The following is a 26,718-nucleotide window of genomic DNA, read 5'->3' as shown; positions in this document are numbered from 1 at the left end:
GTCGTCGGTCGTCGGTCGTCGGTCGTCGGTCGTCGGTCGTCGGTCGTCGGTCGTCGGTCGTCGGTCGTCGGATGGAAGTATGTGCGAATAAGAGCGCGCGCGCGCAAGAGCGTTTTATCCACGGGATAATTATGTTCGGTGCTGTTTTAACGTGATCAACAGCCTCAACGGTGAATAGTCGAATAGTGTACCATGTTCCGCTGCATTCCGATTTTTAAAGGGTGTAACAGGCAGGTGGAATACGTTGACAAGCGTCATTGCTCTCTGCCGTGCGTCCCCGACGATATCCTGCGATACTCGAGGAGCTTGGAGGAGCTTCTGCTAGACGCGAATCATATCCGTGATCTACCAAAAGTAAGCGTCATCATGTGTACACGTACAACTTTAATCTTTAGTCTTCTAACTTTTAACTCTCAACTCTCCTACTCTTATCGCGTCCATTACATCTCTCACACGAGGGGACACGACACGCGTATACCCTCCATTTCCACGTATTGCATTTCTTCCTTGTTACGCTTCTTACCGTTGTATTTGTCACGTCCTAACGTCCTAGTCTAGTCTCGTCGGCGTCGCCGCCGCGGGGATACGACCAGGATCATTCCGAACGCGACTGGATGAAATCTGGATGAAAAACGCCTTCTACTCATGCATGTCTGTTACTTTTATTTCCTTTCTCCGTTTTCGCTTTACGCGAAATACCCACGTATCTAGGACAGCTAGGACCTAGGCGATCGAGAATCAAGAATACCCCACCCCACCCCCTCTCTCCCTCTCTCTCTCTCTCTCTCTCGACTAATGTCGTATTTCTCATCGTTTCAGAATTTCTTCCGACTCCAGAGGCTACGAAAACTTGGCCTGAGCGACAATGAGATACATCGTTTGCCACCAGACATCCAGAATTTTGAAAATCTCGTCGAGTTGGATGTGTCCAGGAATGGTGAGAAACGTATTTGATATGGATTGTAAGCTGCGACAAAGAGATTTTTGAGGGCGTGTTGCTTTATTTGCGCGCGCGATACGTGCAACCGAGCAGCCGTCAACGCCGTCTAACACCGTCTAGGAATTCAAGCAATTAATCGTAATTAATGTTATTAAAAGAGCTTCGTTAACGATGTCTCACGCCTGACATGTCATTGTCGTTTTTATTGTCGTATTGCATCCTACTTTTTCGGCGTTTGCCGGTCCAGTCGAAGGTTGACCGGGCCCGGGCCGATGACTGTTTTAAAGAAAAAGGCAGGCGTGTAAAGGAGCGCGTTGGCGACTTAGCGGTAAGAAGGATCGAGATTCGAGTTGAACGCGTAACTAGCGGAGCTATCGCTATCGTTGCGTTGACTCAACGATCTACAAAGTTAGAAGGCAAAGTTACTGGAGGAGTATATCGCCGTGTACTTTTAATATTCGACGCGGCAACCGTTGTGGCTACGCGTTAATGAAAGTAATGAAACTCGTGTAACGGTGTATTTTCTTTCGCTTCCTCTCATCGTATCCTCCACCGTAGCGCGTCAAGCGCGTCCGCGTCCGCTACCGACGCCACGGCCACAACGGCCTGGCCGGTTTGGGCCTGAACCTGAACGGCCACAAGCCCACAAGCCACAATCACAATCTGCCACATCGCGTTAACGCTGAAGCGGCCGAACTGAGCCGAGCGGAGCCGACTAGCCGAGTCGCCCCGCCTGTCACTGGCGCCTCCCGTGAATATTTATGTTTTTCAAACGTATTTCACGTTATTTTACATTTTTCTCTTCTCGTTCTACTCGTTGGCGTTGCCATGGTCGAGTCGTGTCTTCTCTCTCTCTTTCTCTCTTTTACGAATTATATATTTGAAATTCGGCGAGTTGATATTTTTGGGTCTCGCCAGGTAGAAATATCAATTCGCGTATGCGTGCGCGCGTACAGGTAGAAGTAGAAGTAGAAGGAATGACGGTGCGGTGGCGAGGAGAAGAGGGACGGACGTTCCGCGTACGATAAGAGAAAATCGGATCTGGTATTTTTATTTTAGAGACCACGAGACCATGTACGGTATCCGTATCTTTTACACCGGTAAGCCGGATAAACCATTTTTGCACGGCGCGACTCGGTGACGTTGGTCACACGTACCTACCCTAAAATTTATTTCGATCGACTACATCGACTATATGATAAAATATACAATATGAATATAGATATGCGTCTTCCGATTTTGTACCGCGTATTGATGATTATTTATTGAAAAAACGTAGAATTTTTTTGCGTATTTGTATAACAAATATGACAGAGTATATATTATAGTCTGTATCGAGACTATATCGAGACTATCGAGCTACGCCGCAAAGATGGAAACGTGCGAGTTGGAAATTAGATTTCGACCAAGTAATTTCGACCGGGTAATTTTGATTTTAGTCCGATTTGTCAACGTGTTGATTGGTCGAATTCTAATCCGTCCTTGATTGATCCTCGATTGATCTTTATTTCCTTAATTTCCAATGCATAGTCTCGTCTCTCGTACGGACTTGACGGATATCTCTCGGCAAACTCTAAAGATTTTTAATTTTTATATTAGATTAGTGCTGCCGATGGGCGATGATTGGTTGAGATTGAGACTGTTGAGAGAGAGAGAGAAGCACGCCACGGCAGTCGCAGTTTATCGACATTCGACAGCAACGGCGGCATCGGCTACACGGTCGACCGGGTTGACCGTGCACTTCGTGTTGCATGTTTGACTTTACGTTGCTCCAGTATTTTCTGTATGACTATACGATATATATGATATATCAAATATATCTACATATAATGGCACTTACTTTTACCTTTTATCAAAATCTAAACGTCTAAAGATAACGTACGTTCCACGTGCGTGCAAAAAAATATCTAGTTAGCGAAAATTTTTCGCAAATGTAACAGACTCTTGGTCTAAGCCTCTAATTGTAAAATCTACCGATCTCAAAATTTGACGTGAATAAATTTTCAGCGTGCGAAACGGAGTCTGATCGCGACGTGCGACTCGTGCGAGCAGTCTCGACTAAAAAAGAATTATCTTGACATTTATCATCACTTATTCCAGCGTATGTACAAACATTTTTCATATTAGCGTTATCGTTTACAATTGAAATGACTAGCGACACGCCGCGGCGCCGCGCCGTTCTCTAGTCAACACAAGTCAACACTGAACACGAGATAGACGGAGGCCGCGTGTACGCGTATGTGCACGCATAGCATCGCTATCTGCGTAAGTGTAGGCGATTTGCATCAATTATGCATTGAGAAAGATGTTACGTATTTAGTTCCGTTTGCAACAATATCCGCACATTCGTTGGCACTGACTCATCTGGAATCCGCACGCTGTAACATCAGTAAAATGAGCGCGCGATGAATAGCCGCGACCCGCGATGGATCTATCACGCGACGCAGCACGCAGCACGCAGGACAGAACACAAAACACAAAACACAAAACTCCGTCGCTTGCTTGAATGCGTAAAAGGTGAAACGTGCGCAATCGTAACAGGTTTCGGATCGAGAAGGCGAGCTACGAGCTACGAGCTACGAGCTACCGCGCTCGCTCTGGCTCGCTCGAGATGGCCATTGACTGCTCTTATAGATCTATGCCTGCTAGCTGCGAGCTCGCCGTGCGCTTTCCAAACGCTCTAGTCTTCCTTCGTCTCTACATTTGTATTCAAAATTTTGTTATCGAGCCGATCCGATATAATTTGGTCCTGCAAGGCTCAAGGCTGTTCGCGTTTGAAAAGATATCTTTGTTGGTAGTTTTGATTTGAATTTTCAGAATTCCACACGCATATTCAGGCCTCGTTTTGTACTCATTTTACGACCGAACGGAACGTACTCGCCGATTGTTCTTAGGAATCGACGTAGAGATGGAATGGAACTCGTTTTAACGAGTTTTAACAGTCGAATCGAAATGGAAATAGAACGAATAGCGACTAGCGAGATTTCTTCTTGTCTTCTCTCGTCTTTTTACGTAGACTCTCTTAGCTCGCGACGTGCAAACACTGCAAACACTGCAAACACGACGTGCAACAGAGTAACGATCTCCCGTCACCTCTCTGAGGTAAATTACAAAGGCCGAGGGTGGACGTTTCGAGCTATTTATAATGTTTATTGCGGTTGCATCAAAAGGGTGCATGCTTGCCGCTGACTAGCCACGATGCAGTAGCATATGAAAATCGACGTCACTTGTATAAAAAAGGGAAAAAAGGGGGTACGACGTCCTAGACAGACCCTGGTCTAGGGAGACCCTGGATCCTGGACTGTCGCATCTCGCATCTCGCATCTCGCATCTCGCATCTCCATTCATCCATATAGCTATAGACGCGGGTCTCTTCTACATAAGTTCTTTATTTATAGTGTAAATTGACCGCAGGTCGACACTCGGCTTGGCAACTTTTTCAATTTCAATATCAAATCTATTTCGGTAATAAAATGTCAAAGAAAATTCAGGCTTGTCCCCTAATAATTAGAGCGTTCATATATTTCTTAACTATCCATTTTATAGATTCATTTAAACAACGTCTAATTTAACGAATAAGAGTTTATCCATGAGGCATCGTGCGCGAAAAACTCATATTTAAAATTATTTATTTGATAATTATATATTTCTAATAATATTTATAAGTTTTCTTAGTCTAATTTTATGAAACGTTCTTTATCTCAAATTTTTGTCGAAAACGTTTTACAGTATAATGACTTTGCGTGATGTTTTAAGTCGACGACTACTTAAAAGAAGTTGTCACGGCGCGGACGTATTTTTTTTTCCTTTTTTTTTTCGTAGCGGAATCACGCTTTGTTGTAATTTCCTCTCGTTAGTAATGTCAGTATCGCGGTGTGTTTGACTCTCGCGATATGACGGAGCCACTCTGGATGTGAAGCGAAACACGCGGCGGAGCAACGAGTCGAGTTGTTTTTTATTTCTCTCTCATATTTACGAAATGTTGAGTATGGCTGAAATTAAGAAAGTATATAAAGAGAGCTGAAAGAATATTTTCTTTAGTGAAAATTAAATTCTATGAAAATTATTAATAATTCTGTGGAAATATAATTCTTAACAGGCTATCACTCTCTTGAATGAATAATTAAAATAAGCGACATTGCGTTTCAATATTTAAATAATCTTGCTCGTTTATTGCACGCGCGACGGCAATATTGCGTGCCTAATAAAAAAGAGAATTAAATCATTGTGACTGAGATTTATCTTTCTTTATATTTTATATTGTAGATATACCGGACATTCCTGAAAATATTAAGAATTTGCAAGCGCTACAGGTGGCAGACTTCAGCAGTAATCCTATTCCAAGGTTATTAAATTATTCTTATCTTTTTTCTATCTTTCTTCTGCCTTCTTTTAGATAGGATTTTTCAATTCAATCAAAGCAATATAAATTTTTATTGATCGTTCCTTTCAGACTTCCAGCAGGATTTGTACAGCTAAGAAATTTAACTATACTTGGACTTAATGACATGTCTCTTACAAACTTGCCACCTGATTTTGGAAGGTAATATCAAAGTAAACCTCTCAAAAAAGCTACAATAATCTATATATCAGATATTGCTATATAATTTTATTTATTGTTTTATAAATTATTGAAAATGTATATTTCTTTTGTAGCTTGGAGGCACTACAGTCACTGGAATTAAGAGAAAATTTGCTCAAATCCTTGCCTGAATCGCTCTCCCAGCTTTTAAAACTCGAACGGTTGGATCTCGGTGACAATGAGATCGAGGAATTGGTAAGTTTTGCGTTTTTTTTTTAATCGTGATTTTTAATAACGCAAGTGAATGAAAACGCTCATATCTTTCGAAGGAAATGTTTTTTTGGTTATATATATATACATATTTTTTTGCTGCTCTAATAATGGATTCTTAGCATAGATATCTTACGGATAAAAATATTATCCGCGTAAGATCGATAAACTTAAAATTTTTTTCTATTTAAATTACCTATTCAATTGCTTTTTCAGCGATTTAACAGTTTTACATCGATCGATTAAACTAACTTTAGTTATAAATTTTAGTCAAACTACGTAAAAGAAAGAATGAGAAGAAATAATCATTTTTATTATACATTCCCTTTCTAGCCTGCGCATATAGGAAAATTACCAGCGCTACAAGAACTATGGCTTGATCACAATCAATTGCAACACTTGCCACCCGAAATTGGTGAATTGAAAACATTGGCGTGTTTAGATGTTTCGGAAAATCGTCTAGAAGATCTTCCTGATGAGATTGGCGGTTTGGAATCATTAACAGACTTACATTTATCACAGAATGTTATTGAAAAGTTACCTGATGGACTCGGCGAATTGAAAAAGTTAACTATTCTTAAAATAGATCAAAATAGACTTTCTACCTTAAATCCAAATATAGGAAGGTAACTGTATAAAATCTAAATTTATATATATTAATTTAACCTTAATCTTAAATCTAACATAATCTTAAAAGTAAAGATAAGATATTAGTTGGAGATAAAAGTTTGCCCATGTTTTGTATGTTTTAGGTGCGAGAATTTGCAAGAGTTAATTCTTACAGAGAATTTTCTTTTGGAGCTACCATTGTCTATAGGCAAACTTTACAATTTAAATAATTTGAATGTTGATAGAAATAGCCTGCAATCTTTGCCGATCGAAATTGGTAAGATGGTAAAATATATGATAAAATATATGATTTAGATTTTATTGGGCAATATTGAATGTATAAAAGTAAATTTTAAATTATAAGAGAACAAAATTTAAATAATCCGATTTAATATTTATTTTTTATTTTTTAGGAAATCTGAAAAAGTTGGGTGTGTTATCTTTAAGAGATAACAAATTACAATATCTTCCGGTTGAGGTGGGACAGTGTACTACTCTTCATGTTCTAGATGTATCTGGCAATAGGTATATAATTTTTGTAGTCTGCTTCTCGCACCCACATTATTGTTAATATTATTATTATTATCAAAGATATAAATATAAAAGAAGAGCGAGATATAAAAATGTTACATTTGGATAAGGTGTACGCTTTTTTAAATTTGTTTTATTAATATATCAAACTTTGCTATACAGGTTACATTATTTACCATATTCTTTAATCAACTTGAATCTGAAAGCGGTATGGTTAAGTGAAAACCAAGCGCAGCCAATGTTAACGTTCCAAACAGATGTTGATGAGGAAACGGGACAAGAAGTACTAACGTGTTTTCTTTTGCCACAATTGGAATTTCATCCTGATGGTTAGTAATTAAATTGATCATTCTACTTCGTTGATTTCTCATCTGGAGATTTATTCTGCAAATTATCTTAAAATATTTGTCTAGTGATATTTTAATCTTGTATAACATAATGATAGATTTATTTGAAAAAATGTTACAAAGTTTATTCAGATGTACGCAGAATGCGCTAAAGCGCATACACTGACTTGCGTGAGACACAGTGCAAAATAAATAATTAAATATTTTTATTTTATTTTTTTTTTATTCTTCAAAATTTTATTCGGAAATGTAGTATGTAAATTCTGTAACTTGGGTGTATATAATTGTAAAAGAGAAAATCTTTAAGTCAAAGTCTAAAATTAAATGGAAGAGATGGCTATCCTTATGTTAGTGATTGATGAGAACTTATGTAATTATTTATTTTGGTTTTTATACATTTACCAGTAGGTATACAATATAAGCAGATTTTATTCTTTAGATTCAGGTAGATTGGGAATGCTAGTTGGTATGAGAAATGTTCAAGGTTGTGAAATGCGTGAGCTGACAAGTAGCGACGATGAAGGTTGGCAAGAGAGAGAAGCATCAAGAACGCATTCTGTGAAATTCACTGACGAGCCACCAGAAGCCGATAAAGAGGTGCGTTTATTGATTTACAAATTTTTTACAAGTTAGTTTGTATTATTTTTTGTTTTATCTTTTCTTTTTTATTTATCTCAACAAATAGATTCCATTTATACGTCAAAACACACCACATCCAAAAGAATTAAAAGCTAAAGCGCATAAGTTATTTAGCAAAGGAAAAAGTGAAAGTCGATCGGAATCTACGGATGAACAAGTAAGTCTTACGATTAATTTTATTCTTTTTCTAGTATATTTTAATTTGCCGAATAAACTTTAATTGTACGTTCTTAACTTTTTATAACATTCTTAATGGACTTTATTTCGCATTATCTTGTAAAATAATCTTGTTCAAACTTTTTTCAGGATGTTTCTCAAACATTTGGATTAGATAAAACAGAATCAGAACCACCAGTCAATCCAGTGGACATGCCGCACGGTGTTTCTGAACAGGAAGAATATGTAGAATGCAATATTACACAAGATGATCATAAAATGCAAGCACTTGACATCGAAACTGACGTCGGCACAGATATTCAACTTAATAAGGAAGCAAATAATCTTCCCATTCAATCTTCCACGGAATTTTACACAGTAAGTAACTTGTGAAAAAATCTGCTTGTTCTAATAAATACACGAGATATTATCTTCTATCCACTGTATTAATTTTTAACATATAAAGAGTGCTTATTGATTAAACAAAATGTCTGTATAAAAATGTTTATATGCATTATAATGTACATATTAATTATAATTTACTCTTGTATTCTCATATATGTACATATTTATCTATATAAAAATATATAGAAATTATACATATAAAGTCTTTTCATTTCTTACTAAATTAAGAGTGCTCATTTTCGCAGAATGCAAGAACTGAAAATTCTGTACCAGAATCAAAAGAAAGAGATGATGAAGAATCGGAAAATGATGATGTGCAAAGACACGTTGAATTTAGTATTGTAGAAGACGCAAATAACGAAGATGTTTGTGATTCAAATAAACCGAATAAACTTCAACGTAGAGACACTCCACATCATCTGAAAAATAAACGCATTCATACCGCAATTGATAAAGAAAAAGTTGCTTCCATTATTGCGCAGGTTGATATTTTATATATTATTTAATAAATGAATTTTACTTTTATTTGTAATAATTATAAAAATATTTAATGTGCTAACAATTAACTTTCTGTTAAAGAATCTGTAAGAATCGATAACATTTAACATTTATTTATACTTTTATAGGCACTTACAAAAAAAGTTGATGAGACTTCTACATCTTTACCATCACAAGTAGAATCTATGGAAACATTCGACACGCATAGTCAAGGTAAATTTAAAAATTAAGTTGAAATAGAATTATAGTTTTATTTAGCAATTTGCATATCGCACATTTATTTATAAAATAATTTAAACTATTTTATTAAACATTTGTTTGTTCAGTTTTATTAGAATTATGGCTATTAATTTACGCTAATAGATTTGATTTTTTGTGAGACATTTTTTATCGTAATATATATGTATATTCATTTTTATTATAAAATGATGATAGAAGATTTTAAAGATTTTCTTAGTATATGAATCATTTTGATTTTATCGCATAGTAGAGGAGGGAACATGATAAGATATATCTCTTACCCTACCTATATGGTCTTATCTCTAATTCAGTTATCACGGTGTCTCTGAATAGTACGCGTTAGGAAGTTGATAAATTATAACAGTGTACATACTTGTCATATATATGTGTGATATTTTTTATATAAATAAAGTTATTTTATATGAAAGATAAATCACTTAAAGTAAGATGCCTAGAAGATATAAATGTTTTATTAGAAATAAAAGGATTAGAAAAGGTAAAAATAAATATTGACAAGCATACGTACAGCAAGGTAATATATCTATTAAATGGCATCAACAATGGTTAATTAAAGACTTGTTATTGTAGATGCAACATCTGATATTGAACCAGCATTGGAAATACGGGAAGAGCAATATGAAATTCATATAGAAAGAACGACAGGTGGACTAGGTTTATCAATAGCTGGTGGTATTGGGTCGACACCTTTTAAAGGCGATGATGAAGGCATTTTTATTTCAAGAGTTACTGAAGGTAAACATTCATTTACAAGTAAATAATTTTTGAATTTATCTCATTGATACACGTTACATATGAATGTTTCTCTTTTATGGTTATGAAATATTCGCTTATTATATGTTATTATATGTTTTATGGTAATTTATTCCATACATTTATTCAGGTGGACCTGCAGACTTGGCTGGTTTGAGGATAGGAGATAAAGTAATATCTGTAAATGGAGTGTCAGTAGTAAATGTAGACCATTATGATGCTGTGGAAGTATTGAAAGCGTGTGGACGTGTACTTGTGTTGGTTGTCATAAGGGAAGTTACAAGGATTATTCCGCCATATGAACAGGTATAAAATAGTTGTTTTATTATTTTTTATTTGAGTAGGTAATATTACATTAATTTAGTTGCCAGATAATAAGTTTTATTTCAAATAAGCAAGATTAATATTAATTTTTGTCTATTATTTCAGGGACCAATGAGAAAAGATTCCGTATGCTCTAGCTTAAGTACAAGTAGAGCACCAAGTGCAACATCTTACGTTTCATCTACGGCATTGTCACATACTTTAGAGAATGGCGACACATCTATGTCTCATGAAATTGGAAAGGTAACGTATTTGTGTTTTTGAGCATTTTTAAATGTCATACCTTTTTTTATAATAAGCTACATTAATGATGTGAATTTGATATACATCATATGTGTCACAGACGAAAAAGATTCCTGAGCCTATAATGGCTGTAAAAGACAATGAACCTATGGTATCCGTTCTCTTTCACACGACGTTAATACGAGACCAAAATGGGCTTGGATTTAGTATTGCCGGTGGAGAAGGTTCGCCACCGTTTAAGGATAATAGCGATGTAAATACTTGTACAATAAAATTTATTTTTTACTATTACTTTAATTGCGATTAATTACTATATATTAACTACCGACCACATTTTCAGGCAATTTTTATCTCGAGAATAACAGACGGCGGAGTTGCCCAAAAAGATGGTAAATTATTAATTGGAGACAAAGTAATATCCGTAAGTCTTTCTTCATTAAATCTGTATTAAATTTGTATTAGACGACAAAATTTAATGTATAAATTAATCATTTTTGTGATTTGATTTGTAATTTGCAGATTAATGGAGTAGATATGAGAGGAGCGAAACACGAACAAGCAGTGGCTTTACTTACAGGCTTAGAAAGATTTGTTCGATTAGTAGTCGAACGGGAAATACCACTTTCTCAAGCTAATCTCACCACCGTTGTAACTCCTTCTGAAAAATCGCCGCGTGTTATAGGCGCACCAAAACCTTACACAGGCCTGTACAATCCTAATAGTTACATGGCAAATAGACCTGGATACGGTGGATATCGTCGCTCCATGGATGCCGACAAAGCATTGACACCGAGTCCTACTTCAAAAACGCCACCGTCTCCACCGGCATTATCCGATATCGTGAAATCCGATGTCAATGAGATGCCTAAAATGAATGGTGTAACTGATTCAGGAAACACTTTGAAGAATGTTTCACCAATATCTCCCAGCCCGACAAGTAATCAAACGTATCCGCAGCCAGCTCCAAGGCATAGTGTTTCGCAGACGACACCTACAAATAATGCTGGTTCTGCAGCTATCACTCCTCATGTAGAGCCTAGACCAGCATCTCCGCAGGAAGACATACAGGTACCGAAGCCAATCACCAACGAGGAATTTCAAGCTATGATCCCTGCTCATTTCCTTCGACCTCCAACATCCTCGCCTTCACCAGACTCCCATCAAGGCCCCATTGTGACAGTGACGATAAAGCAGCCCGATACTTTGCCTGGAGATGTTAGTTTTCCTCCAGCTCCTACCACACTCGGTAAAGTTACTGAGACCGTCACAAAGAGTACACTCACCGAGACCGTCGTAACTAGAGTGACTGACAACCAGTTGATGCAACCACTTATTATCGAGGTATGTGCCTGTTAGTTAGAGAAGCATCAAATAGCACATGTATTGCCAATGTAGTCTTACTTCTATAGAAGCTTCATTATATTTCATTGTTTTCATTTTTTATCTCGTTTCTTTATGTTCTGTCGTGCACATTTACCGTTTCATCAAAATTTTGCTTAATTTTATTATATACATAACGGAATTAGATACGTAGTTTGGGCACATTTTTATTCTAAAAGCTTTTATTTGTATTTTTACTTTTTACATATTCAATGATCATTAATTATCTTTATTTATCAAATAATATTTTAATTTTTTACATAAAGCTTATTCCCTGACTGGCAGCGACCTGAAACTTAATCAAATTTGTTCAAAACGACAATCATTTCCAAATTAATGAAAAACATATTCTTAAATCCTCTTGAATGCTTTTAACATTCCGAATTTATTTTATTTCAAATATAGAAAGCACAAAAAAGTCAATATAACTAGAAGAATTGATTTCATCTTTATTCTTTTTATACATTATCATTTTTTCCTATGATTGTCTCCCTAGCTTTTTCTTTTGCATAATTAAAGACGTAATTGAAATATATTTAAGCAAATATTTAGGCAAAGTTGCGATCTAAAAAAAATAATTATACATAGAAATATTATCGTAAAAAATGAAAATTGTACTGTAGACAATGAAGACTACACTATAGTTATTTTATGCATGTTTGAACATTTGTATCTTTTTAACTGATTTCTTTATATGCGTATGTGGACTTTTGCTCAATTATATTTCTCTCTTATGTCTATTTTTCTATATTTTTGTAAAATTATTTAAAAGAATATATTAATGGGATGATCTTGGAATCAATTTTGATAACTATCGATGGACTATGATAATCACAGTCTGTTTTATCTTCTGACATGGGACGAGGTAAGTAGTGTAAAGATTTGTTTCGTCCCATACCCGTCTTAACAAGATAGAGTAAGTGGAGAAGTATCGTTGTCACTGTTTTATTTTAGTAAAAAGTCTATAAAAATCCATAGCTTGTTCTATCCTTCACATACTAAATATTATACACTCTAAACTTTTGTTCTGGTTAAAATCTTTGGCACTTTACAAAATTAAAACCTTTATTTGAATGTGCAACTGATTTAGTACGTATTGTTTAGGATGTTGTCCTTGTGAAAGAAGGTTCCTTAGGCTTCAGCATCATAGGGGGAACCGATCACTCGTGTACTCCATTCGGTGCAAAGGAACCGGGAATTTTTATATCTCACGTAAGTGAGTCTAGTACTCTAGTTTTATTTATTTTACTTTACACTGTGGAATATCTATTACTTTTTATATACTTGTATATATGTAGATATTTATTTTTATATAACTGTACTATATGTTTATATGCCAGGTTGTTCCTGGTGGCATAGCAGCCAAATCCGGCAAACTGAGAATGGGTGACAGAATATTGAAGGTGAATGGTACAGATGTGACAAAGGCTACGCATCAAGAAGCGGTAATGGAACTTTTAAGACCAGGCGATCAGATCGTGCTTACCATTCAACATGATCCACTTCCAGAAAGTTACCAGGTAAATAATACACTTACATTTTCAACGTGACCGTGCTTTTAAACAGCTGTTAGTGATGCTTTTAGAGCTGTAAGTCTACAAATTAAATATAACTTTATGTGTGTGCAGTTATATATCACAAAATAACACATATTCTTTTTGTCACTTGACAAACATATTTTATGTTTATATTATATATACGATAATTTGTGTTTCTTTAAAAAAAATATACGTAGTATTACTAGCATCTTTGAAATATTTATTCAGTATGCAACACAATTAGTACCAATGACTTCTTACTATTCTCAATTTTCTACAAACACGTGCACATTTGAGAAATTATTCCTTAGAGAAAAAAATCACTTTAACTTTTATGCTTACAATTAGAATTATAGGCATTTTATTAATAAAGTAATTTTTCAAAAAATTCTTTTTCCTCATTTTATTAACGTTTTCAAGGAATGCTTGTTGTGAACACAATAGCACTCGGTGCTTCAGCGTGTGATCATTTCCTTACCTAATGCAGTTTTTTTTTTATAATTTGCCCCACAAGCTGGTCGAAATAGAGTACATTCCTGTGACAGTAAGTACTCGATGCATTTGACATGACCGTAATTTTTGTTCTCATTTATGCTTATCCCTACACCAAGGCTGCAAATTTCACTTTTATATTATAATGAATGAATAAACTCGCTTTTTTGCTTATGCCGTGCAATTTCACATACGTACAAGAGACTTTATATTCAAATGCTTTTTATGCTTCACCGTGCTTTCATGCCACTAGTATTAAATGCTAAATAAAAATAATATGACTTTTACTCTACAGAAATTTAATCGTACTTGACCTGTTTCTGCAGTTTTTTTAAATATTAATATTGAATTCCTCTAAAACTCACTCGTTTAAAGAATACTGTTAAAATATGCACAAAGTTCAGTATTGAAATTAAATAATTTATTGTACATACAATAGTATATCTTGAAATGAAAGACGATTATTTATAGTTAAATAACAATAACAATAAATATTATAGTTTTGTGTGTGCGTAATGTTTTTTATCGTTATATTTCTATGCGATAGTCTAAGAATTCTAAAACCAAAAAAATAGTAAATTATTTTATATAAAGAGAATTGATGTAACTTGTTTTAGGAGTTGGTAATAACCAAGGAAGCAGGTGAGAAGCTTGGTATGCACATTAAAGGAGGACGAAGAGGACAGAAAGGCAATCCTTTGGATCATACCGATGAGGGCGTTTTTATATCGAAGATTAATTCGGGTGGTGCAGCTAAAAGGGACGGACGATTGAAGGTAAGAGTATATATTTGTAATATTTGCATATTATATATCTTCTTATTTTAACATATTTAATTTATGCTTAAGTTTATATATTTTATAATAGGTTGGAATGAGGTTACTGGAAGTCAATGGCACATCATTATTAGGTGCAACTCATCAAGAAGCAGTCAACATTCTTCGCTGTTCAGGGAATACTATTACGTTGGTTGTGTGTAAAGGATACGATAAAAGTGACGTTGAATCAATATTAACATTATCCGATGATAAAGGAGTTAAAGGGTCTCACGAAACTAGAGATCCAACTACGGATGATACTAAATCTCTGTCACAAAGTGTATCCAGTTTAGACCGAGATGATGAGGAAGCTGCGATTCTTAGACAAGAACAAGAGATGAAAGCGGAACTTGTTGCCTGGGAACAAGAAGAACGAGAACGTGCGCTTGTAGAGCAAAGAGAGAAATCCACGCCTGAAAAAGTAAGACTTGATTATTTTATTTGTACACGATAAGTTTCATTAAATTGTGAATTCTTATGCTTTTTTAATACAAACGTTCGAAATTTTAAATTTGCTATGATCTACATTCAAAAGTGTATAGCGACTACTGCACAGAAAGCTATAATTTTTGCAAAAGATGCAATTATTTTATAAAACGAATGTAATTTACAAAGACTTACAAGTGTATTTTCAGAAATTCTAAATTGGTCATATGTGATAATTTAATTTGTTTTATTTATACTTTTTGATTCTGGCTTTGATATATAGGTAATGGACGTTGTACGTGCGGCAGAATCATTAGTAAGCAAATCAAACAGCCCTGTTGATATGGTTGTACCACCAAAATCACCCGGGGGCACTAAAGATCTCAAAACTACCACGATTGTTATGAGTAAACATACACTAGCACCTCAAAATCCTAATAACGTAAGTATTACATTATATATTTTTTAACAGATGTAACAGTACATGTAGCGTGTCTCTTGTATATACGTGATATACTAAATGTCCCAAAATCATCTTTTCCTTATAGATTTTTTGTTTAATTTGTGATATTTACTTGAAAAAGAATTCAACACCACTCCTTTTAATAGTTTATTTTGCGCATTTCTTATAGTTTTATTTGTTTATTATTTGGTTAAATATTGTAATTAAAAACGAACAAAATATTTTTACTCATAAGTCTATCCTACATATAAATAAATAACGGATCTATAGTGACTTTTTTATGATGTATTGCATGGGATAATTTTATTTCTAATAGCTTTATATCTAATAGTCAACAATTAATAAATCTTGATTTATCGTTGGCATTGTTTTTCTTTTGTATGTTCCGCATGGCTTTCTGCACGAAAATAATGTATCGTTTGTGTTTATTTCTGTTTCGTCACTTTTTTACTGCTAATCTACAAAATAAAATACGTATAAATCTAAATTTATTTATCAAGTGCAAATTTTAAACATTGGAAAGAGATGGAGAGGTATAAATTAATGGACAGAATTTATAATATTGTTATAAAACATTTAATTTGCCAGAGAGATTTGAACTAGACTTGATAGCTAAATTAATTGTCAGTTTATTATTTTTTATGAGCATTCTAATACTATTAAATTTAATTCTGACAATACAATGTAACTGCACACGAATGTGCATTTCTGCATGAAATGTGAAAATTCAGAGAGAGAGAGAGAGAGGGGGGGGGGAGTGGAAGAGAAGAGAAAAAAAATTTATTTATATTTCATTATGTTAAAAGTTATTTAAATGCTTGTTGCATTTTTCACAGAATTGAATTGTCAGAATTTTTTCTTGAGAAATTTCTTTATTATTAAGGAACTATTTTATTGTTATGAAACAATAGTAGCTTCAGTTTTAATAAAATAAGAACGTTTAAAATAGAAGATGTTTAAATGTTTTAATTTGAAACGTTTAAATGAACTTATTCTCACACAGGTTTTATCTGGAAATAATTTTTTGACCTAACATAATCTTTTCAAGTCTCTAAATATTATATACATTTTTCGTATTAACATTTGTTTGCAATAGGAACCGAAACATTTTCATGGAATTCGTAAATCATCATGTAAATATGACCTACTTATCACATACGTTCATTAGGTACTCTTAAATGGCGCATGAAATGTACAGTTGTCAATTGTCTTTAGCATCGCATGATCTCCTGAGCGCCAAAAAGAGAGATATTTCACATGTTTACAGACAGTGGAAGATGATAGTGCTACTTTGGCTGCCCTCTAACAGGAGTGAGTCGTTCATCTTTCTACTCATTTTTCCTGTGTCTGCGTCCATGCCTCTGATTCCGCAGGACTATGCCATAACAAAACATTCTCTAAGAATTTAAGAATTGGCATTAACTCGCGTATAATCATGGTTTATTGCATTTTTATATGTCTACTAGTATGTCTACTGTTACACAGCATAGCTATTGTTACTCCATTTGTTATTAATACTGCCATTACAACATTAAGTATTATTGAAAATATGCTGATGATTGGGTTGAATCTACATATATAATTAATTAATTTTTTGCTTTGATGAAAATAGGATGAGTATTTAAAAAAAAGCGTGACGCGTAAATGTGATCTTATCCGATTACGCGTATATATATACATATATGTGTGTGCGCGTGTGTGTGTGTGTGGGTGTGTGCGTGCGTGTGCGTGTGCATATATTATGTATATAATTCATTTATTCATAGATATGAAATAACAAAAGAGATATTTCTGTGATAGTTAGACATAAATTGTAGTAAAAAATTTCTCATATATTTAACGAGTTTTTTTAAAAGTAACATTTGCATATTAATGCATACATTCGTTTGCAGTGAATTTGGTAATGTACGATACATATAAGATATGATTGCTACAGTTAATCTCGATTAATCATTGGGTGATTTTTCCCAGCTATCGAATGAATGACCACTAAAAATAGGCAATTTGTGATACAAGAATTAACTTTTTAATATAACAAAAGTCTATATAAACACAAGCTTTTAGAAATTTTCTAGTCAGATTAATGAAAATCTTTCCAATGTAAATATTTCGGTCGTTTAAATAATGAAATTTTATTATGTACTCAACGTTACATATCTACGTATTTACGTTTTCTAATGATAGAGAGCACTGAAAAAAAAAATGATTAGTTTATTTAACGGTTACTGTTACTTTTTGCAGGAATAAGTTATAAGTGTTTTAAAACTTTTATAATGTATAAACTTTTAACTTGAACACAAGTATTATGTGTTATACATTGATTAAATAATTTAAAAGGCTAAACAATTTATATATATATATATATATATATATATATATATATATATATATATAATTTTTCATAGTTGGATTATCATCTGTATATTAGTATTGTTATTAACTTTGAAGAAGTATATAATAATGTGCTTTATTATTATAATATTATATTTGATGCACAAAATTATTAACTATTAATTTTATTAATTATATGTAATTATATATATATATATATATATATATAGTAAGTATTATGACATATTGCACTCTTTATTTTGACTGTAATGTTTCGTTTTTTCTACCAAACTTTTTATTTAATTTATTTAGATCAAGTTTAGACTTTTAAAAAATAGTTGAAGTTTATACTATCAATTACTATCATTTTTATATCAGACAAGATCGACTGTTTTGAAAAGGTATAATAACGTAAATACGCATGATTAACTATTTTACGCTATAAAATAATATTATTATTATTCCGTTCCAACTTGACGTGTGCAAACCTTGACGAGAGAAAAAAAATCTTTTATTGTTAAGAGTTATAACCATGTTATGAGCGTGTTTTGAATATTGGCCTTTGTCTCAGTTAGACTTATTAATAACCTTGACAGTATATATATTAGTACTACAATTAAGTCATATCATTATTGAAATTTGAATCAATGTATCAATATATTTTCTATAAGCATTATATGTTCATATAACTCTAATGGACCAGATGTTTATATATTATTACAAACTATCAGATAAGCTAATATTTACTTAAAGATATCTGAAAGATGTTAATGTTAAAGTTCCAGTTGATCGGCGTAGGAATAAAATTTGGATGTTTTTAAAATAATCTGCCTATGCACAAAAGTTTTCAGAAAGTTATAGTTATCCCTGTTGTGAAATGTACAAGATACTTTTTTTTTCATAACTATATATTTAGATAGGGAGAGAATATACATATATGTGTATATATAATTGGAGGGTATATTATTTTACTGTAAGATAGAGTTTACTTAAAGAAACCGATTTATACTACGTTGTTTCATATAATATCCTACAGTAGAGGAGACTGTTTATTCTACAAAACAATTTTTGTAGAATCAAATTCTTTTCTGTCTACGTCCTTTTTCTTATAGTCCAACAAATAAATAAAATAAGATTTTTATGGCTTTCGAACAAAACATACTTTTTTGTTCTTTAACAGTAGAGTTCAAGAAGATCGAATATAAAGATCGAAGATTGTTTCAAAGCAAAAATTCCCAAATATGCTTATTTGGATTTACTTAAGTATTGAAAAGTGATGTAGGTGTGAAGCAATAAAAGTAAATAAAACATACAAAGTTTTACGTTTGAATGGTACAAATATATTTTCAATGTTATAGAAAAATATGTAATTTAAAGGGAAATGCAACACATACACTTTGAATTATTCTACAGGATAGAAAATATAGCCCAGTTAACGGTCGCAGGGTAACACAGTGAGACGAAACTAGCTAGGTGTCCCAAAGTATTCGAAATACATAACAGTCTCCACTACTACATCGATACGTACGATGAATAGGGTACAAATATAGGATATAACTTTATAAAATGAAAGAACGTGTTTAACATACCGATCATATGTTTACAAATTAAATTATGCGCAACGTTGCATGATTTATTGCAATAATAGTACAATTGAAAGATACACTATTGAACGTATAGACAGTCATAAGCAAAAAAGATGATCGGACGAAGAAGTTTGAAATTCTTCTTTAAATCCTATATAGATTTTGTATGACATGTAGCATTTGTGAAATAAATCTGTTTTAAAGTCTAATTATCAAAGGATTTAAGGATATTCATATTTTATGATCTATTATATTAATGTTTTATTTTATTATTTTTAATTTTATCGTTTATCTATGACATAAAAGTAAATAACGATTTTATCGTTAAAGAAATTGAAGAAGCGTTTCATAAACTACAATTTTATAGATTAGTAGGGTGGTGTTGGAACATAATCAGTATATATGTATTTTGTGTTGTAATATATATTAATTAAATAGCAGTATGTTGTTGGTTGCTTTGCATGTAATTGAGTACTTTAAGATGAACCATTTTATTTTATCTCAGTTTAAGCCATGTTCCACTAACTAAGTAATTAATATAATTTTCCATGTTATTTACCCAGTCAAGAACAAATGAGACATCTGGAACATCAAAGGATTTTTCTTCGTCCAAGTCATCTACGATCCCTGATCTTCCTAAGGCAGCAAATTTTGAACGTTCTACTTCTATGCAAACTTTACCTTCTCGAACGAAAAAAAAATCTTTGCCAAAACGCAGTATTACGTTTGCCGATCTGCCACCGTCTTTAAAAAAAAGTTCTGATTCCATCAATTATCCGTCCCATGTTAAGCCTACATTATCTAAAATTGAACAATCGATTCGGCCATTGCAGGAAACATCTACTTCCCTACCACAAGTTATTTCCTATCAAACACCTGCACGTTTCCAACTTCCCCCAACACCTCTAACTGCTCCCGAATACTGGGAAAACCTTGACATCTCGGCTTCTTTTAGCAAGCGACAGATAGCACGTTCTGTTGATGGAAATTTTCAGGTTGAGGTGGGTTTCAAAAGCATGTCTAACTAATTAACATATTAATATGTATGTATGTGCGCTCGCGCGTGTATGTGCGTGTGTGAATGTAGAAACATACGGACCAAGTTTTTGCTATAATCTAAGAAATTAATTTTATATTAATTAAATCCTGTGAAAGCATTACTATAAATTTCTTTAATCCAAACCACAGCCTTGTCTATTTTATTTATAATATGTATTTATAGCATGTAGGATAGATCCAATGTGTGATTTCTTTTATTTGAAATAATTATCGCTTACAACTGTTCTATATAAAAAAAAATACGTCAAACGATATTTACTTGTGTAAATGTTACAAATACAGCAATCTCCAACCTCATCTCCAACACCACCATTGACGAAAATGTCAGTCAGCGATAAAAAGAAGTTATTTGAAAGTGCCATGGAAGAACATTTGAAACCCTCGCCTAAACCAGGTGAGAATATACATATATTGTTTGTGTATATCATAATTATACATGATTAATAATCAATAATCGTATAATGTATGTATGTGTATATATTACAGATAAAATATTCAGTTTTTTAAGTCAGGACGAAGTAGAAAAAATGCGACAAGAAGAAGGTAAGCTCTTACTTGTAAATATATATGTAGCTCTGTATTATATTATTTAAGTACCAAATTTTTATTTTATATTACGTCATTTATTTTGATGCTTGAAAATAATTATAAAAACCTTCTTCTGTTGTAGAAAAGAAAATTGCAACTTTAACGCGAGACGAACTCAAATCATGGGCACAACTTGATGAAAACGAAGGTCTCGAAGATTTAGATACAATGGATGATCAGGATAATGGACGACCTAAGTAAGATTCAACATTCACGTTTAAATCATTCCTTATTTCGAAAGAAACGTAAACTACGTATTACGTTATATATTCTACGCACGGATCAACGGGGGGCATTTATATGTATAATCTATTAAATATAATAATTTATTAATCTTTGCCTTGTGGCATGGACTTGCAACGTACTAGACTGTCGAAATCTTCGACGAGCTGTCGAATAGTTTCCGTAGTATTCAAACAATTAACGATTAATTTATGGTTACGGTGCGAAAATTGAGATTTTTGACTCATTTTTCAAGTGTTGATGGTATATTTTAAACTGGCCTATTAGAAAAGTTTCCTTTCCCCCGTACGTGTATACGTATGTTTTACATAAAAATGATGCACGTTCAGAAACAACTTTCTTTTAAAAGCTTCTAGTAGATTCCCGTTTCCATTAAATTTAAGAATACTTTTTAAGATTAAATTACATTTGAAATATATTATTTTATAGTCTAAACGGTTAATAGTGTTTATAAATATAAAAAATATGAAAAGCTGAATTATATTTCTTAGTAGCAGCACTCACAATTTGTCTCTGACAATTTTTATATAGATACAACGCATTTACGTGTACTCGCTACAAATTTATGCAACATTTGTAATGCGAACAATTTAAGTCTAAATAATACTAATTTTATGTTACCTCTTTACTTTTTAAAGTTCATATAGCGTATATATCATTCGTAAAAATGCATGCTCGTTGCAGTAGCCGACTGAGCTCGCGAACTTCGATCCCTCTTATCCAGAATATTCCCAGCAGCGTGCGGACAGCAAAAGCAGAACGTCGTTTGAAAGAACGTTTAATGCAAGAGGTATTATATTTCAATATTTATTTATTAGATAAACGATAATGTATGATGTAGGATTTTTAATTAAAATTATAAATAAAACTTTAATATATTCAAAGTCGTTACGCTTGATCTACTAGCACATAGTTATATAAATTACCGTAATTGTATCTACTCTAATCGTGCAATGTCATTTTTGAAATTCAAAATTTCTTTTCTTTTAATGATAGGGTCTTATTTCGGACGAAGATGAGGAACACCTTTTAAGCCCTGCGGAACAACGAGCACTTAGAGCGGAAAAACGTGCTGCTTGGCGACAAGCGCGTCTTAAATCTCTTGAACAGGTAAAGCTAAAAGAGATTCTATACATTTATATGTATCGATAAATACATAATGTTGCGATAATAGATCCGTCTTAAATAAAATAATACGTTGCGTGTTTTCTTTTTATAGGACGCGCTTCAGGCACAGATGGTAATCAGAAAGATGAGTGAAATAATGGACACTGCTAATAAGGAAGAAGATACGCGTGATGCGACTGATGCGACCGATCCTGCTCCTGATCAAGAGAAAACAGTCGAGGTAAAAATCTAGAAGTCTAGTGTCCTAGGGCAAAGTTAATTATATAATTTAACATGTATAACACAAGAATCTTCAAGAGAGACAATTAATCTGCAAGCTTGATTATTTCAAAGTTATGTGTTTAACCCATTTGTTTACTAATCGCTGTCTTGCTCGCCTAAACTAACACACAGCCTTCATGAAGGAACAAATCATGTTATTACAACGGTTCCCGTTTGTCTGTCTTTTACTACCTTAGTTTACTACGTTACGGCCGTCTAGCGCAGATTTTCCTAAGCTCGCTGTGCGCAGTAAAGTGGGTCCTCCTAAAGAGATACGCGAATCCGAGAAAGTAGTGGACGAGAAGGTCACTCGGCGTACCGAGGAATATCTTGACGAGGTGACGGGCGAACGTCGTGTACGAACCGTCGAATACGTCGAGAAGCTCATTGAGCGGCAGGTATTATACTTGTAAAATTTGGCACGAGCGTCGAAGTACCACATTTATTACATAAATGAAGGGAATAAAGAGCACAATTATAAATTATCACTGTTGCAACTATCTCTGGAGTGCACCGTATATATTTAATTAAATCCGTTTTTTTTTTTTTCTTTTTTCATTTTTTTATTTTATTTACGGGTATAGATGGATTATTCCATGCCAGATCGCACATGTTTTGGGATACTCGCGAGCTTATGATACATTATTAACATATATTGTCTGACAACTGATTGATTAAAAAACTATTGTCGATAACATTATTTAGGGGTAAACGGTAGGAAATAAATCATTAGATACAATGCTGAAAAGCACCTAAGTGTAAGGCGACATCACCCAAATTCACCGTATTTTATACACGCGCGTTTACGCTACAAAAATACATTACGAAAAATATTAGAAGAAATATTTTTTTTTTCTCTTGTGCTTTCGTGCATTTATATAACATCTGTGTACTGTTTGTTCAATTATTATTGTGTTATTGTTTCAAGATTCCATCGCTTACATCGATGGTACATTACGCACCATCGTGAACTATGAATGTTACTTCTACTGATCTCACTAACAACTTTTTCCTGAACTCATCGGTAATTTGGTTTTTATATATTTTATGTAGGTATATGGTTTTAAGCTCATGGCTTTATATCTATATGCAATGTGCGCATGATTTATTTTGTTCATATTTTCTTATGCTTGATGTGCTTTCTATTGCATGTAGAGATGTGGTAGAATTATGCTAAAGAAAGCGTAAAAAAAGTCAAGAAACATTTAGGGTAACTACTTAACATATCTTTTCCATTAAAATTGAAATTAAAATCTCATTTTGTGAAGTCTATAAGTACGGAAGAGCGCGGGCTGATGTATGTGCCGACGTCTTCACATATGTGTGATGGAACGTGATATGTTATTTGATCTGTATACACATATTTTAAATCTTAATATATTTATATCGTCTACAGATACCACGAGATTTTTGGATTGTTTCTGTTATAAACTGTAAAAAATTGTACGCGCACTGTTTGCACGATCGCCTTAATAAATCCAGAACGTCGTGCGCAAAATTAACTACGATTAAAATTTACAATGTATACATTTTTATAACTAGGTGGAAACCTTGAGGGAGAAGATTATATCATTGGAATTAAGCAATGCGGAAGAAGACATAGAAAGTATAACTGGCACTGGTGCAAGCGATGCTGAAAGTGAAAGTGAAGATACCACGGGACAAAGTATGGCTGTTAGTACTGTAAAAGAAAAGACAGATTCTCATCCTACGACCGACACATCTGAAATTGCGAATGAAACTTCTGCTAAAACAAATGAAAATATTACTGTTGCATCTACAAAAAAGAAAAAACGTAAGCGATCAAAGAAAGGTCGTCACTGACAAAATATTTTTATGTGTATTTTAAACGATAGAATAGGTACAAAACATTGATGTTAAATAGACTTAAATCGAAAAACCGACGAAAATTTTTTATTATTCCAATATTTTACTATTACGCAAATTCATTGTGTAATATCGTTTTATGTGAATATGCATACATTTATGCTTATTACATAAGCATAGATAAATAACACAGACATACATATATACTTATATGCATATTTCAATCGATTCTTTTTAATTTTTAATGCATCAGTACATGTTATTGTCACATAAATGTCCCTGTATTTTATAAGTGTCCTTTTCTTTTTCTCTATATAAATTAGTAATATGAATATAACAAAAATGGCGATCTGGCACTAGATCTAAACGTATTGTTTTCAGTGAATATGTAACAGGTATCTACACAAAGCTTCATAATTGTTTCAGTGAATAAGCGATATATTATCCATTATTTCTGTGTAGAAATGTATAACCACCATTTTTATTATATTCTGTGTACGTACCATGTATGTTGCGATTTCATAAATCTAACGTGTAACAGAAACTGGTGAATTTGCATATTTTGATATTGAACATCGTGTTATTTCATAAATTTCGTGTTTACTTGGAATTTTGCTAACTCATCGGGGAATATAAAGTAAATTTAATTTAAGAAAAAGAGATTAAAAATAGAAAAGTAATTAAGTAATATTTTAGTAACAAAGAACTAACGTACGGAAAATTATAACATTTATGCCATTTGTTATTATTTTTTGGATTTTTTACATATTTTAATTTTATTTTAATATACGGATGTTTTAATCTAATCCGTTTTTATTCTACCTTTTGATTGTGTAACAATTATATACATGTACACGCGATGAAAATATTGAGGCAAAAGACATAATAGATATTACACTGGCGAAGAATTTTCAGACCCCCGTGCATTTTTTTATTATATACATGATAAAAGACATGCTCTTCCGTTTTTCTATAAAATTCTTCGAAAATTTTTATAATCGTTTCTTTAGAAAGATGCTTTAAAGATGTGATAAAACTATGCAATTATAATGTTACATACATAATTACGACTATGTTTTATAATCGTGTGCAGTATAACATTCTTAAAACGTCCATTGTCATATACTGATTATTTATATTCATTGAAACATGATGAAATGTGTTTTAAATTGTTATTTCTATAACTGGTTTGCTAATATCATGTAAAGTGCATTATAGGTAATCTGTTGCTGAGACAATGTTTAAATTATAGACTTTAGATTGACCAATGGGCTTATCTTATGTTTGTAGAATATTTTATTTATTTGATTTTAATATATAACTTTTAGAAAGATTTTATTTTGATCTGAAATAGATTATTGTAAGAAAAACAAATTTATATTTGAGTCAAATAAGAAAATATCAAATTTCAGTTTACTTTATTGCAGATTATTCGTGTTGAGGAGCTACCCAAAAATCAGGGATAAACGTAGATTATTACAGTTTGATCATTTTAATGTTTAATCAGAACAAATTTTGCATCTGCTTCCATACATATTTCATACTTTGCATTTTTAGTACATGTACGCGAGACTGTGAAAAATTTAAGACATCACACTTTTTGTGTAATTTATCATTCATAATGTATTTGTAATATTAATATTGTCTTAGATTTAAGAATATTATTTTATACCGAACATTTTTTTTACATTATTAATCCAAAAAGTAAGCGGTTAAAAATATATATTTATTTGATAGACAATGTGAATAGATATGGATTTTCCAAGTGTAAATAAGTAAAATTAAATGAAATTGCGATTATCTGCTGTTTAAAGTGCGATTAAAAATGAGGGACCAATGAATGAAATCAAGTAAGCTCGTTCATTATGTAAGAAAGGCACTTGAAAGATACTATATTATCGATAATGTATGACGAATGTAACGGAGAGTTAAAACTTTGCCTACAGAGTATCACACATCAAACTAACAATGGGCATATATAAGCGAGTGGAGAAAAAAACAAAAGTTTTATTTCACTAAACACTAACAATAAAATCAATCTATCTAATTGAAATGTTTTATCTTTAACTGTCCCAAGCGCGCG

The 26,718-nt window shown here is 32.9% G+C and overlaps 1 protein-coding gene across 8 annotated transcripts; it reads left to right on the top strand.

The window, feature by feature from the left end:
• Positions 1-5: 5 nt before the first annotated feature.
• LOC112467733 (protein lap4) lies at positions 6-26,682 on the top strand. Of its 8 annotated transcripts, XR_003042307.1 has the most exons (36): positions 7-354; positions 820-937; positions 5,207-5,285; positions 5,394-5,483; positions 5,597-5,717; positions 6,066-6,358; positions 6,485-6,618; positions 6,755-6,866; positions 7,035-7,201; positions 7,659-7,816; positions 7,905-8,015; positions 8,165-8,392; positions 8,665-8,901; positions 9,046-9,130; positions 9,746-9,910; positions 10,059-10,234; positions 10,358-10,495; positions 10,596-10,748; positions 10,836-10,916; positions 11,015-11,836; positions 12,980-13,087; positions 13,216-13,395; positions 13,928-13,957; positions 14,523-14,681; positions 14,773-15,144; positions 15,433-15,591; positions 20,093-20,530; positions 20,871-20,982; positions 21,075-21,131; positions 21,259-21,373; positions 22,104-22,209; positions 22,416-22,529; positions 22,639-22,767; positions 23,006-23,206; positions 23,737-23,832; positions 24,351-24,439. XR_003042307.1 is itself a non-coding variant. In XM_025036486.1 (35 exons), the coding sequence occupies exons 1-35, from the start codon at positions 193-195 to the stop codon at positions 24,630-24,632; spliced, it is 5,919 nt and encodes a 1,972-aa protein (XP_024892254.1). In that variant the 5' UTR covers positions 6-192; the 3' UTR covers positions 24,633-26,682. The 8 variants fall into 8 exon arrangements, 7 of the variants coding, with proteins under 7 accessions (XP_024892254.1, XP_024892250.1, XP_024892249.1 ...); XM_025036486.1 differs by lacking the exon at positions 23,737-23,832 and having other exon boundaries at positions 6-354; positions 11,015-11,563; positions 24,351-26,682; XM_025036482.1 differs by lacking the exon at positions 23,737-23,832 and having other exon boundaries at positions 6-354; positions 22,107-22,209; positions 24,351-26,682.
• The last annotated feature ends 36 nt before the right edge of the window (positions 26,683-26,718 follow it).

Source organism: Temnothorax curvispinosus, unplaced genomic scaffold, assembly GCF_003070985.1.
Source record: "Temnothorax curvispinosus isolate PA1 unplaced genomic scaffold, ASM307098v1 QBEX01017793.1, whole genome shotgun sequence".
Taxonomy (NCBI): Eukaryota; Metazoa; Arthropoda; class Insecta; order Hymenoptera; family Formicidae; genus Temnothorax; species Temnothorax curvispinosus.
Note: the sequence above shows the minus strand (reverse complement) of the source record. Positions and strands in the feature narration are given on the sequence as shown.